Below are 13,777 nucleotides of genomic sequence, written 5' to 3'. Positions count from 1 at the left end.
GAATTTGTATATTAATAAACAGGATGTTTTCTAGATTACGTGTGACTTTTTCTAGGAAATTAATAAGTATTTCATGCTATAGAGACATAAAGCACAGGTCTTTACCACCTGAGAGGGGTAAATGTCACCAACAGTTACTAGCAAAAATATGTGACAACTCCTTGCCATATACTAAAGAATTTGGCTAGCCTTTGTCCCTGGTTCCTAGGAGGGAGCCTTTAAACCCTTGGAATTTCCCGCATAATAAGAACGGCTTTGTTATTCATCGTGGGCCCCTCAGACCACTCATGCCAGAAAGACCAAACTTCGATTAGAGTGTTAGGGCTTTAAACCACGTGATATCAGCTGACTTCCCAGCGGGAAGGGGTTTGGAGACTGACTTCAATCACATGGCCAACCAATCATGCCTATGTAATAAAACTTCAGTAAAAACTCTGGACATTGAGGCTCAGGTGAGCTTCCTGGTTGCTGATATACACAGATATGCCTGGAGAGTAGTACATCCTGAGGACAAAGAAGGTTCACATTCGGGACCCTCCCAGACCTTGCCCTGTGCATTTTCTTTTGGCTGATCCCAATATCTTTTATAATAAAACCATAATCATAAGCATAGCATTTTCCTAAATTCTGTGAGTCATTCTGGTGAATTATCAAAACTGACAGGGTCACAGAAACCTTTCAGTTTGCAGCCAATTGTTCAGAAGTGTTGGTAGCCTGGGAACCCCTGAGCTTGTGGCTGGTTCTGAAATGACAGTAGTTTTGTAGGGACTGAGCCCTTCACCTGTGAAGTCTGCACTAACTCCAGGTGGTTGCTGTCAGAATTGCACTGCAGCCCTAAAGATTCAATCCACTCCCAAGAAATGTGAAGAGCTAGACAGCTACCCTATATAATGAAAAAAAAATCACACTTTGATTTAATGTTTAACAATCTCCATCCACAAGTAAGGTTATATTATAACCTTTAAAGAGATGTTCTCCAAAAGTAAAACGGTTTTAAAAATGTAAAATAGTATCAAGGGAATGTGTATAATGTAAGCACCTTGCCAGACTAGGATAATCTAGTGTGTGGTTCCCCAAACACAAAAATACCACAAAAATGCTGAGTCACTGCAATCTGGGGTTCACCTTCGATCCAGACCTTCCTAACACAACAGTGTGTAAATGATATTCATTAATGATAGAAGGCTAGCCAGTTTTGGAAATTCCATCTCTAACAGAGGAGCATAATGTTTTGACAGTCTTATTTAGAAACTTAATCAATGGTCTTAGTTTTTTGGCACTCTGTAGTCACCAATTATATTAAGTGATTAAAAAGTCATGATTTAGCCTTGTTCTCAAGAATTTTCATTGCTCTTTGATATTTTCATTTCAACAACTAAAGAACAATGAAGTTAATCAAAAATGAAGTTCTTTGGATTTGAATTCCCCTAAAAATTTCCCTTCCATTTTCAATTTATGAATGTACCTTTTCCTAACTCTTTTTCATATGTATCTTTTCAAGTGTACCATTTCATACATTTCAATTTATAAAATGTATCTTTTATTGTATTAATGTTCTAATAAAGGTATCATAGAATATTTGCAAACAATTAAAGCATGGACTGAAGTTTAAGATGTACTCTATGGTTTCTTAAATAATTTAGGAATAGGAAAAAAGAACCAGTTAGCCTCTGCAAGCCCTGGTCAATCTTGGCAGTTCCATTGACAAAAGCCATGCAAACTTGAGAGTTGTTCTCTGTTCCTCCTCAATGATACCACCATAAGCAAAATCTTTAATGTGCTAAGACTCTAAGATTGTATTCCTTGCTGCAATTGATAATAGGAGCCATTGTGGAATGTTAAGTCAGTGAACAACAAGATAAATAGGAACCAGAGACTGGAAAAAGAATAAAAACTAGATTTGAAGAGGATCAGACTTGAAGCAAGACCAGCTTCAAGATTCTTTGATGCTAATATCCTGTTGTGGAATCATGAAGTAGATTATGTAGAGGTGGATAGGGGGAAGGGAGAAAAAGGAAACAACGTGAAAAGTATTTCCTTAGATGTATTAGCAGCCCTTGACTCAAGAGAGAGACCATCAAAGATGACTCCAGTGTGTATATCCTAATGACTAGAATAATAGTAACACCCACAGAAAAGCAGACAGTAGGGAGAAGAAGTACGTTTACATGGGGAATAAATAATATTTCTTTCAATTTTGGATTTTGCATGTTCACAGGCTTTTCTACAGAGATATTCTAAACACTGTTGAGACTTTTTTTTTACATCTTTATTGGAGTATAATTGCTTTACAATGGTGTGTTAGTTTCTGCTTTATAACAAAATGAATCAGTTACACATATACATATGTTCCCATATCCCCTCCACCTTGCGTCTCCCTCCCACCCTCCATATCCCACCCCTCCAGGTGGTCACAAAGCACCGAGCTGATCTCCCTGTGCTATGCCGCTGCTTCCCACTAGCTATCTACCTTATGTTTGGTAGTGTATATATGTCCATGCCTCTCTTGCGCTTTGTCACAGCTTACCCTTCCCCCTCCCCATATCCTCAAGTCCATTCTCAGTAGGTCTGTGTCTTTATTCCTGTCTTACCCCTAGGTTCTTCATGACATTTTCTTTCTTCTTAAATTCCATATATATGTGTTAGTATATGGTATTTGTCTTTCTCTTTCTGACTTACTTCACTCTGTATGACACACTCTAGGTCCATCCACCTCATTAAAAATAGCTCAATTTCGTTTCTTTTTATGGCTGAGGAATATTCCATTGTATATATGTGCCACATCTTCTTTATCCATTCATCCAATGATGGACACTTAGGTTGTTTCCATCCCCAGGCTATTGTAAATAGGGCTGCTATGAACATTTTGGTACATGACTCTTTTTGAATTATGGTTTTCTCAGGGTATATGCCCAGTAGTGGGATTGCTGGGTCATATGGTAGTTCTATTTGTAGTTTTTTAAGGAACCTCCATACTGTTCTCCATAGTGGCTGTACCAATTCACATTCCCACCAGCAGTGCAAGAGTGTTCCCTTTTCTCCACACCCTCTCCATCATTTATTGATTCTAGCTTTTTTGATGATGGCCATTCTGACTGGTGTGAGATGATATCTCATTGTAGTTTTGATTTGCACTTCTCTAATGATTAAAGATGTTGAGCATTCTTTCATGTGTTTGTTGGCAGTCTGTATATCTTCTGTGGAGAAATGTCTATTTAGGTCTTCTGCCCATTTTTGGATTCGGTTGTTTGGTTTTTTTTGTTATTGAGCTGCAAGAGCTGCTTATAAATTTTGGAGAGTAATCCTTTGTCAGTTGCTTCATTTACAAATATTTTCTCCCATTCTGAGGGTTGTCTTTTGGTCTTCTTTATGGTTTCCTTGGCTGTGAAAAAGCTTTTAACTTTCATTAGGTCCCATGTGTTTATTTTTGTCTTTATTTCCATTTCTCTAGGAGGTGGGCCAAAAAGGACCTTGCTGTGATTTATGTCATAGAGTGTTCTGCCTATGTTTTCCTCTAAGAGTTTGATAGTTTCTGGCCTTACATTTAGGTCTTTAATCCATTTTGAGCTTATTTTTGTGTATGGTGTTAGGGAGTGATCTAATCTCATACTTTTACATGTAGCTGTCCAGTTTTCCCAGCACCACTTATTGAAGAGGCTGTCCTTTCTCCACTGTACATTCCTGCCTCCTTTATCAAAGATAAGGTGACCATATGTGTGTGGGTTTATCTCTGGGCTTTCCATCCTGTTCCATTGATTTATCTTTCTGTTTTTGTGCCAGTACCACACTGTCTTGATTACTGTAGCTTTGTAGTATAGTCTGAAGTCAGGGAGCCTGATTCCTCCAGCTCCATTTTTCGTTCTCAAGATTGCTTTGGCTATTCGGGGTCTTTTGTGTTTCCATACAAATTTTGAAAGTTTTTGTTCTAGTTCTGTGAAAAATGCCAGTGGTAGTTTGATAGGGATTGCATTGAATCTGTAGATTGCTTTGGGTAGTAGTGTCATTTTCACAATGTTGATTCTTCCAATCCAAGAACATGGTATACCTCTCCATCTATTTGTATCATCTTTAATTTCTTTCATCAGTGTCTTACAGTTTTCTGCATACAGGTCTTTTGTCTCCTTAGGTAGGTTTATTCCTAGATATTTTATTCTTTTTGTTGCAATGGTAAATGGGAGTGTTTACTTGATTTCATTTTCAGATTTTTCATCATTAGTGTACAGGAATGCCAGAGATTTCTGTGCATTAATTTTGTATCCTGCTAATTTACCAAATTCATTGATTAGCTCTATTAGTTTTCTGGTAGCATCTTTAGGATTTTCTATGGGTAGTATCATGTTATCTGCAAACAGTGACAGCTTTACTTCTTCTTTTCTGATTTGGATTCCTTTTATTTCCTTTTCTTCTCTGATTGCTGTGGCTAAAACTTCCAAAACTAGGTTGAATAAGAGTGTTGAGAGTGGGCAACCTTGTCTTGTTCCTGATCTTAGTGGAAATGGTTTCAGTTTTTCACAATTGAGGATGATGTTGGCTGTGGGTTTGTCATATATGGCCTTTATTATGTTGAGGAAAGTTCCCTCTATGCCTACTTTCTGGAGGGTTTTTATCATAAATGGGTGTTGAATTTTGTTGAAAGCTTTCTCTGCATCTATTCAAATGATCATATGGTTTTTCTCCTTCAATTTGTTAATATGATGTATCACGTTGATTGATTTGCGTATATTGAAGAATCCTTGCATTCCTGGAATAAACCCCACTTGATCATGGTGTATGATCCTTTAATGTGCTGTTGGATTCTGTTTGCTAGTATTTTGTGGAGGATTTTTGCATCTATGTTCATCAGTGATATTGGCCTGTAGTTTTCTTTCTTTGTGACATCCTTTTCTAGTTTTGGTATCAAGGTGATGGTGGCCTCGTAGAATTAGTTTGGGAGTGTTCCTCCCTCTGCTATATTTTGGAAGAGTTTGAGAAGGATAGGTGTTAGCTCTTCTCTAAATGTTTGATAGAATTCGCCTGTGAAGCCATCTGGTCCTGGGCTTTCATTTGTTGGAAGATTTTTAATCACAGTTTCAATTTCAGTGCTTGTGATTGGTCTGTTCATATTTTCTATTTCTTCCTGATTCAGTCTTGGCAGGTTGTGCATTTCTAAGAATTTGTCCATTTCTTCCAGGTTGTCCATTTTATTGGCATAGAGTTGCTTGTAGTAATCTCTCATGATCCTTTGTATTTCTGCAGTGTCAGTTGTTACTTCTCCTTTTTCATTTCTAATTCTATTGATTTGAGTCTTCTCTCTTTTTTTCTTGATGAGTCTGGCTAATCGTTTATCAATTTTGTTTATCTTCTCAAAGAACCAGCTTTTAGTTTTATTGATCTTTGCTATCATTTCCTTCATTTCTTTTTCATTTATTTCTGATCTGATTTTTATGATTTCTTTCCTTCTGCTAACTTTGGGGTGTTTTTGTTCTTCTTTCTCTAACTGCTTTAGGTGCAAGGTTAGGTTGTTTATTCGAGATGTTTCCTGTTTCTTAAGGTGGGACTGTATTGCTATAAACTTCCCTCTTAGAACTGCTTTCATTGCATCCCATAGGTTTTGGGTCGTCGTGTCTCCATTGTCATTTGTTTCTATGTATTTTTTTATTTCCTCTTTGATTTCTTCAGTGATCACTCCGTTATTAAGTAGTGTATTGTTTAGCCTCCATGTGTTTGTATTTTTTACAGATATTTTCCTGTAATTGATATCTAGACTCATAGCATGGTGTTCTGAAAAGATACTTGATACAATTTCAATTTTCTTAAATTTATCAAGGCTTGATTTGTTGCCCAATATATAATCTATCCTGGAGAATGTTCCATGAGCACTTGAGAAAAATGTGTATTCTGTTGTTTTTGGATGGAATGTCCTATAAATATCAATTAAGTCCATCTTGTTTAATGTATCATTTAAAGCTTGTGTTTCCTTATTTATTTTCATTTTGGATGATCTGTCCATTGGTGAAAGTGGGGTGTTAAAGTCCCCTACTATGAATGTGTTACTGTCGATTTCCCCTTTTATGGCTGTTAGTATTTGCCTTATGTATTGAGGTGCTCCTTTGTTGGGTGCATAAATATTTACAATTGTTATATCTTCTTCTTGGATCGATCCCTTGATCATTATGTAGTGTCCTTCTTTGTCTCTTCTAGTAGTCTTTATTTTAAAGTCTATTTTGTCTGATATAAGAATTGCTACTCCAGCTTTCTTTTGGTTTCCATTTGCATGGAATATCTTTTTCTATCCCCTTACTTTCAGTCTGTATGTGTCCCTAGGTCTGAAGTGGGTCTCTTGTAGACAGCATATATATGGGTCTTGTTTTTGCATCCATTCAGCCAATCTGTGTCTTCTGGTGGGAGCATTTACTCCATTTACATTTAAGGTAATTATCGATATGTATGTACCTATTCCCATTTTCTTAATTGTTTTGGGTTCGTTATTGTACATCTTTTCCTTCTGTTGTATTTCTTGCCTAGAGAAGTTCCTTTAGCATTTGTTGTAAAGCTGGTTTGGTGGTGTTGAACTCTCTCAGCTTTTGCTTGTCTGTAAAGATTTTAATTTCTCCATCAAATCTGAATGAGATCCTTGCTGGGTAGAGTAATCTTGGTTGCAGGTTTTTCTCCTTCATCACTTTAAATATGTCCTGCCAGTCCCTTCTGGCTTGCAGAGTTTCTGCTGAAAGATCAGCTGTTAACCTTATGGGGATGCCTTTGTGTGTTATTTGTTGTTTTTCCCTTGCTGCTTTTAATATGTTTTCTTTGTATTTAATTTTTGACAGTTTGATTAATATGTGTCTTGGCATGTTTCTCCTTGGATTTATCCTGTATGGGACTCTCTGTTCCTCCTGGACTTGATTAACTATTTCCTTTCCCATATTAGGGAAGTGGTTTTTTTTTAATTTTTTAATTTTTTTATTAGTTTCTGCTTTATAACAAAGTGAATCAATCATACATATACATCTGTTCCCACATCCCTTCCCTCATGCAGCTCCCTCCCTCCCACCCTCCCCATCCCACCCCTCCAGGCGGTCACAAAGCACCGAGCTGATCTCCCTGTGCTCTGCGGCTGCTTCCCACTATCTATCTACCTTACGTTTGGTAGTGTATATATGTCCATGCCTCTCTCTCGCTTTGTCACAGCTTATATTAGGGAAGTTTTCAACTATAATCTCTTCAAATATTTTCTCAGTCCCTTTGTTTTTCTCTTCTTCTTCTGGTACCCCTATAATTCGAATGTTGGTGCATTTAATGTTGTCCCAGAGGTCTCTGAGACTGTCCTCAGTTCTTTTCATTCTTTTTTCTTTCTTCTGCTCTGCAGTAATTATTTCCACTATTTTATCTTCCACCTCACTTATCCGTTCTTCTGCCTCAGTTATTCTGCTATTGATCTCATCTAGAGTATTTTTAATTTCATTTATTGTGTTTCTAATCATTGCTTGATTCGTCTTTAGTTCTTCTAGGTCCTTGTTAACTGTTTCTTGCATTTTGTCTATTCTATTTCCAAGATTTTGGATCATCTTTACTATCATTATTCTGAATTCTTCTTCAGGTAGACTGCCTATTTCTTCTTCATTTGTTAGGTCTGGTGGGTTTTTATCTTGCTCCTTCTCCTGCTGTGTGTTTTTCTGTCTTCTCATTTTGCTTATGTTACTGTGTTTGGGGTCTCCTTTTTGCAGGCTGCAGGGTCGTGGTTCCCGTTGCTTTTGGTGTCTGTCCCCAGTGGCTAAGGTTGGTTCAGTGGGTTGTGTAGGCTTCCTGGTGGAGGGGACTAGTGCCTGTGTTCTGGTGGATGAGGCTGGATCTTGTCTTTCTGGTGGGTAGGTCCACGTCTGGTGGTGTGTTTTGGGGTGTCTGTGGACTTTTTATGATTTTAGGCAGCCTCTCTGCTAATGGGTGGGGTTGTGTTCCTGTCTTGCTAGTTGTTTGGCATAGGGTGCCCAGCACTATAGCTTGCTGGTCGTTGAGTGAAGCTGGGTGCTGGTGTTGAGATGGAGATCTCTGGGAGATTTTCGCCGCTTGATATTATGTGGAGCTGGGAGGTCTCTTGTGGACCAGTGTCCTGAAGTTGGCTCTCCCACCTCAGAGGCACAGCACTGACTTCTGGCTGCAGCACCAAGAACCTTTCATCCACACGGCTCCTCAATTTGGGATGATTCGTTGTCTATTCATGTATTCCACAGATGCAGGGTACATCACGTTGATTGTGGAGCTTTAATCCGCTGCTTCTGAGGCTTCTGGGAGAGATTTCCCTGTCTCTTCTTTGTTCGCACAGCTCCCGGGGCTCAGCTTTGCATCTGGCCCCGCCTCTGCATGTAGGTCGCCGGAGGACGTCTGTTCTTCGCTCAGACAGGACGGGGTTAAAGGAGCCGCTGATGCGGGGGCTCTGACTCACTCAGGCTGGGAGGAGGGAGGAGCACGGAGTGCGGAGCGAGCCCGCGGCGGCAGAGGCCGGCGTGACTTTGCACCAGCCCGAAGCGCTCCGTGCGCTCTCCCGGGGAAGTTGTCCCTGGATCCTGGGAACCTGGCAGTGGCGGCTGCACAGGCTCCCGGAAGGGGAGGTGTGGAGAGTGACCTGCGCTCGCACACAGCCTTCTTGGCGGCGGCAGCAGCAGCCCCAGCGTCCCACGCCCGTCTCTGGGGTCCTCGTTGATAGCCGCGGCTCGCGCCCATCTCTGGAGCTCCTTTAGGCGGTGCTCTGAATCCCCTCTCCTCACGCACCCCGAAACAATGGTCTCTTGCCTCTTCGGCAGGTCCAGACTTTTTCCCAGACTCCCTCCCGGCTAGCTGTGGCGCATTAGCCCCTTCAGGCTGTGTTCACGCCGCCAACCCCAGTTCTCCCCCTGCGCTCCGACTGAAACCTGAAACCCGAGCCTCAGCTCCCAGCCCCGCCCGCCACGGCGGCCGAGCAGACAAGCCTCTCGGGCTGGTGAGTGCCAGTCGGCACCGATCCTCTGTGCGGGAGTCTCTCCACTTTGCCCTCCGCACCCCTGTTGCTGTGCTCTCCTCCGCTACTCCGAAGCTTTCCCCCTCCGCCACCCACAGTCTCCGCCCGCGAAGGGGCTTCCTAGTGTGTGGAAACCTTTCCTCCTTCATGGCTCCCTCCTACTGGTGCAGGTCCCGTCCCTATCCTTTTGTCTCTGTTTATTCTTTTTTCCTTTGCTCTACCCAGCTACGTGGGGAGTTTCTTGCCTTTTGGGAGGTCTGAGGTCTTCTGCCAGCATTCAGTAGGTGTTCTGTAGGGGTTGTTCCACGTGTAACTGTATTTCTGGTGTATCTGTGGGGAGGAAGGTGATCTCCACGTCTTACTCTTCCGCCATCTTCCCCCAGTGTTGAGGCTTTTAACACCATATATAATCTTTTTAGTTCTCCATAATTTAAGATTATATGTTATCATCTAACTAGGGGGAGATTCTATTGCAACAGAAAAATAGAGATAATGGAAGACGTATGTAGGGGATTTACCATGGCTGTGAAAGGGCACGTGAAGTTCAGTGGACACAGCAGAACAGCATGAGATTTGAGCCTCCAAAGCTTATCACAAACCTGGGCTGAACCAGCAGCACCAGTGAGCCAGTACCTGAAACATCAGCGGGGTGGTTGCAGAAGAAAAGTTCAGACTCTTGATCACGTGGCTTTCAGGATCGTACTTTGACATAAATCCCTTGATCATGACCGTTTTGGCTGTTCCTTGTTCACCAATTAACAGCACAGCCTAAAACAGGAGTTGAGAAAGAAATCCAAGAAATACAATAAAAGTATTGTCATGGGCTGAATTGTGTCCCCACAAAATTTATATGTGGAAGCCCTAACCCCCAGTACCACAGAATGTGACTACGTTTGGAGACAGGGTCTTTATAGGGATGAGTACATGAAAAATGAGGTCGTTAAGGTGGGCTCTTGTTCAGTGTAAGAGGCATCCTTACGAGAAGAGGGAATTTTGACACACAGAAAAACAAGGGATGCACACACAAAGACCATGGGAAGACACAGTGAGAAGACAGCCATCTGCAAGCCAAGGAGAGAGGGCTCCAAAAAAACTAAACCCGCCAACACCTTAATCTTGCATTTCAAGCCTCCAGAACTGTACAGAAAGAAATGTTCATTGATTAAGCCACCGAGCCTGTGGTATTTTGTTATGGGAGCCATGGCAAAATAATACAATGATCAAAAGAGAAGGATTTCTCTTTAGAAAAACAAGTCAAAATTCACTTTCTCTCAATATATGAAAAACCGTTACTTAATTATGAATTAAAGCTATTCAACTCATTAAAGCTATTCAACTCATATATTAATTTGGGTAATACTTTTATTTATTCTAAACAGCAACATAAAACATTCTAAAATAAATGCAAGATGCTTCATGTTTTCTTTTTTCTCTTTTTAATATCTTTATTGGAGTATAATTGTTTTACAATGTTGTGTTAGTTTCTGCTGTATAACAAAGTGAATCAGTTATATGTATACATATATCCCTATATCCACTCCCTCTTGCATCTCCCTCCCACCCTCCCTTTCCCACCCTTATAGGTGGTCACATGATGCTTCATGTTTTCAAGGGACATTTTTTAATATGTTACTTTTAATAAAAGTGAAAGAGCCATACCTTGCCCTGTTTAGCAATGGTTTTAATTAGGAAGTCAGTTCTCACATTGTCAACATTTGGCACCAGGATGGAGCCATATTCTGGGGTGATATTAGATGGATACACATATTCCTCAGTACACTTCTTCCAGTGCATCCATTTACCTGAGGTGAACAGAGAACATTTACATCTTCATGTTCCTATTAATAATTTAATTCCTAATTATAATGAGCAGACTTCCTTGAATCTCATGAAGACATCTTCCAAAAACTCCCCACAAAGTAAAATTCATTAAATTCAGACATCTAAGTATTTCAGTATGTGTTCGCTGAGTCAAAATTTCCCAAGAAACTATTCCCTAAGTGGTAATATTAGGAAATAGTAAGAAGTATCTTGGAATTTTCTTTTTAAACATGTAGGTTTTCAATAACAAAAAGGGTGTATAAAAATACAGGACAGGGGACTTCCCTGGTGGTGCAGTGGTTAAGAATCCACCTGCCAATGCAGGGGACACAGGTTTGATCCCCTGTCCAAGAAGATCCCACATGCCACAGAGCAACTTAGCCCATGCACAATGACTACTGAGCCCGCGTACCACAACTACTGAAGCCCACGTGTCTAGAACCCGTGCTCCACAACAAGAGAAGCCACCCCAATGAGAAGCCCGCACACTGCAATGAAGAGTAGCCCCCACTCGCCGCAACTAGAGAAAGCATGCATGCAGCAACAAAGACCCAGTGCAGCCAAAAATAAATAAACAAATAAATAATTTATTAAAAAGAAAAATACAGGACAGTGATAGTCATATGTACCTAAAATCATTTTTCATTATGTATTTCCCTAACTGTAAAACCAAAAATAAAACATCCTAGGATGCCATATATAAATATTATGTATATTTGTACTTCATATATGTGTATATATGTACTTTATATATATGTATGCACATTTAAATAAACTTAAAGTATTGCGATACATGCATAGGCACAGATGTATAGATATACACACCTATTTCATAAAAATATACCTACTTTGTCATTTTTTTATAAGTTGCTGATTATATCGAATGAATGGCTGAAATGGATCTGATTTGGTGATTTTTTTAATTTGTTTTTATTTCATTAAAATTTCAGTACACGATATATTTAACAAGAAAATGTGCATTTGGAACTCAATTGAAATAAATATTTGAAAAAGAAATAATTGACTCTCTTTCATACACACATAAACATTTCCATTTCAATTTTACAGCCAAGAGTTTTAATTACCATTTATAAATATAGATGATAGCTAGCTAGATGATAGAGAGATGATAGGTAGATAGATAAATAGAGTATAAATATTAGCCATTTTGGAAAAAACTGGTCCCACGTGTGATGGATGGATAGAAGAGAGGGGCTCACCATCAGATGCGACGTAATAGTCGAACATGGTGTCGTCAGGCCCTGCTAGAGGCGGCAGGTCCAAGGCCAGCCTCTCCTGGGAGTACAGCCAGTGCTCCATGCGGCGCCGGCCATCCAGTTCCAGCACTGCCCCGACGCTCCACATCAGGGAGAAGACATAGAGTCTCCCCAGGTGCTCCGGCGTGACCTCCCCACCTTGTTCCTGAGCACGAAAGAAACTTTTCTTTTACTTACTTAACTCTTAAACCAAAACTTGGCTTTGACATTTTAATGAAAATAGCAAAGATCTAAAAGGGATAACAGTTTTCCCCCAAAACAAGAATGAGGGAAAGATGAATAAAACTGGAGAACAAATGCAGAACTGATCTCTGGGAATACCAAGTTGGTCTCCAAAATAAATTTTGAATGCTTGTTAGATGACTGCGAACCTGCCCATAATCCACAAATCTGTGGTTTGCTTTGTGGAAAAAAAAAAAAAAAAAGAAATGAAAGAAAAACACAAAATATGCAGTGTCCATATTTGAAACCTCCCCACTTCCCCATGGTTCTAAGAATCATGTTCAAATATCATAGACCCTGCACAGTATGGCTCAGCTAAAAGGAGAGAGAGTTTTAGAAATTTGAGCGATTTACCTTGGAAGGGATCAGGCCTTGAAGCATGTTGATGCTTTGCATGATCACAAAGGCCTCCAGTATCTCCATCTGGTGTTCTAAGTTCTGAATACTGAAGTGATACAGGTCTGGAAACGACTTGGTGTACAGCTGACGAAGAATTTCAGCTTCTTGAGGTGAACGTTTTTTAAGAAAACCCTGTTGGTTTGCAGATGAATGCATTAATTAAATTTATTAGCACACCAGAAAAATGGCCATTTTTGGACAAAAGTTTTCTAAATATCGGTTAACAATAATAATAATAATATCTAATGATTATACTGCACTTCTGATGTACCAGACCTTGATATAAATTCTTTCATGTTTTACCTCATTTAATGCTCAAAACAACTCTGTGAGGTAGGAATTGTTATTATCCTTTTACAGATGAGGAAACTAAGGCCCAAGGAGTTTAAGCAACATGACCAGGATCCCACAGCTGGTAGGTGTCAAAATTCAAACCCAGAGTCTGATTCCAACATCCCTACGTTCAGCTACTACACTACACATAAGCTAAGGTCTTGAAGCAAGATGGAGGGAAAAGTCTTCGGCTCTTGATTAAAATCTGCTAGGAGAAAATGAGGAGGCATATACATGGAAATAACTTAGAAAAAGAAAAAGGAATAAAACATGAACAAAGAAATCCATCCCCAGATTTTTCAAAATAGGAAACAAAGGTTTATCACAATTTTATTTCTTCTAATTTAATGAATAACCAATGTAGAAAAAATATCAAAGAATACTCAGGAAAATGGGGAATTTAGTCATTTGGAAACCCAATATTAGGAAACTACATGTGATTCATAACAAAATACCACTTAACACAATATTTTCTTCAGGTGAGGAAAGTTCCCTTGGCATCAAGAGATCAGGTCATTCTTAGAGATTCTGAACAGAAGCAATAAAATGTTGATTCTCAATCATCCATCATTTCACGAATTCAACATGATTGCACAGCAACAAAAAGGAAACATAGCACTTTCAAGTTGATGATGCTATGTAATCAGCGTGGCTCACAGAGGCTCGTGGATTCCCATGAACACAACTTCCCCATTGGTCTGCCCTCTAATAGTTCTCTCAGAGCTGCACTGCCCTGCTCTAAACACCTCCAGCC

The 13,777-nt window shown here is 39.8% G+C and overlaps 1 protein-coding gene across 1 annotated transcript in view; it reads right to left on the bottom strand.

The window, feature by feature from the left end:
• Positions 1–13,777, bottom strand: part of DNAH5 (dynein axonemal heavy chain 5) — a 267,797-nt gene that overhangs the window by 101,765 nt on the left and 152,255 nt on the right. The window contains exons 44-47 of the mRNA XM_082621280.1: positions 12,646–12,822; positions 12,013–12,214; positions 10,631–10,773; positions 9,605–9,739 (exon numbers count right to left, since the gene is read on the bottom strand). Coding sequence (XP_082477406.1) covers positions 9,605–9,739; positions 10,631–10,773; positions 12,013–12,214; positions 12,646–12,822 — 657 coding nt within the window. The remainder of the gene's footprint in view (positions 1–9,604; positions 9,740–10,630; positions 10,774–12,012; positions 12,215–12,645; positions 12,823–13,777) is intronic.

The sequence above is a fragment of the Mesoplodon mirus genome (genome assembly GCF_964341445.2).
Source record: "Mesoplodon mirus genome assembly, chromosome: 5".
NCBI classification, from domain to species: Eukaryota; Metazoa; Chordata; class Mammalia; order Artiodactyla; family Ziphiidae; genus Mesoplodon; species Mesoplodon mirus.
Note: the sequence above shows the minus strand (reverse complement) of the source record. Positions and strands in the feature narration are given on the sequence as shown.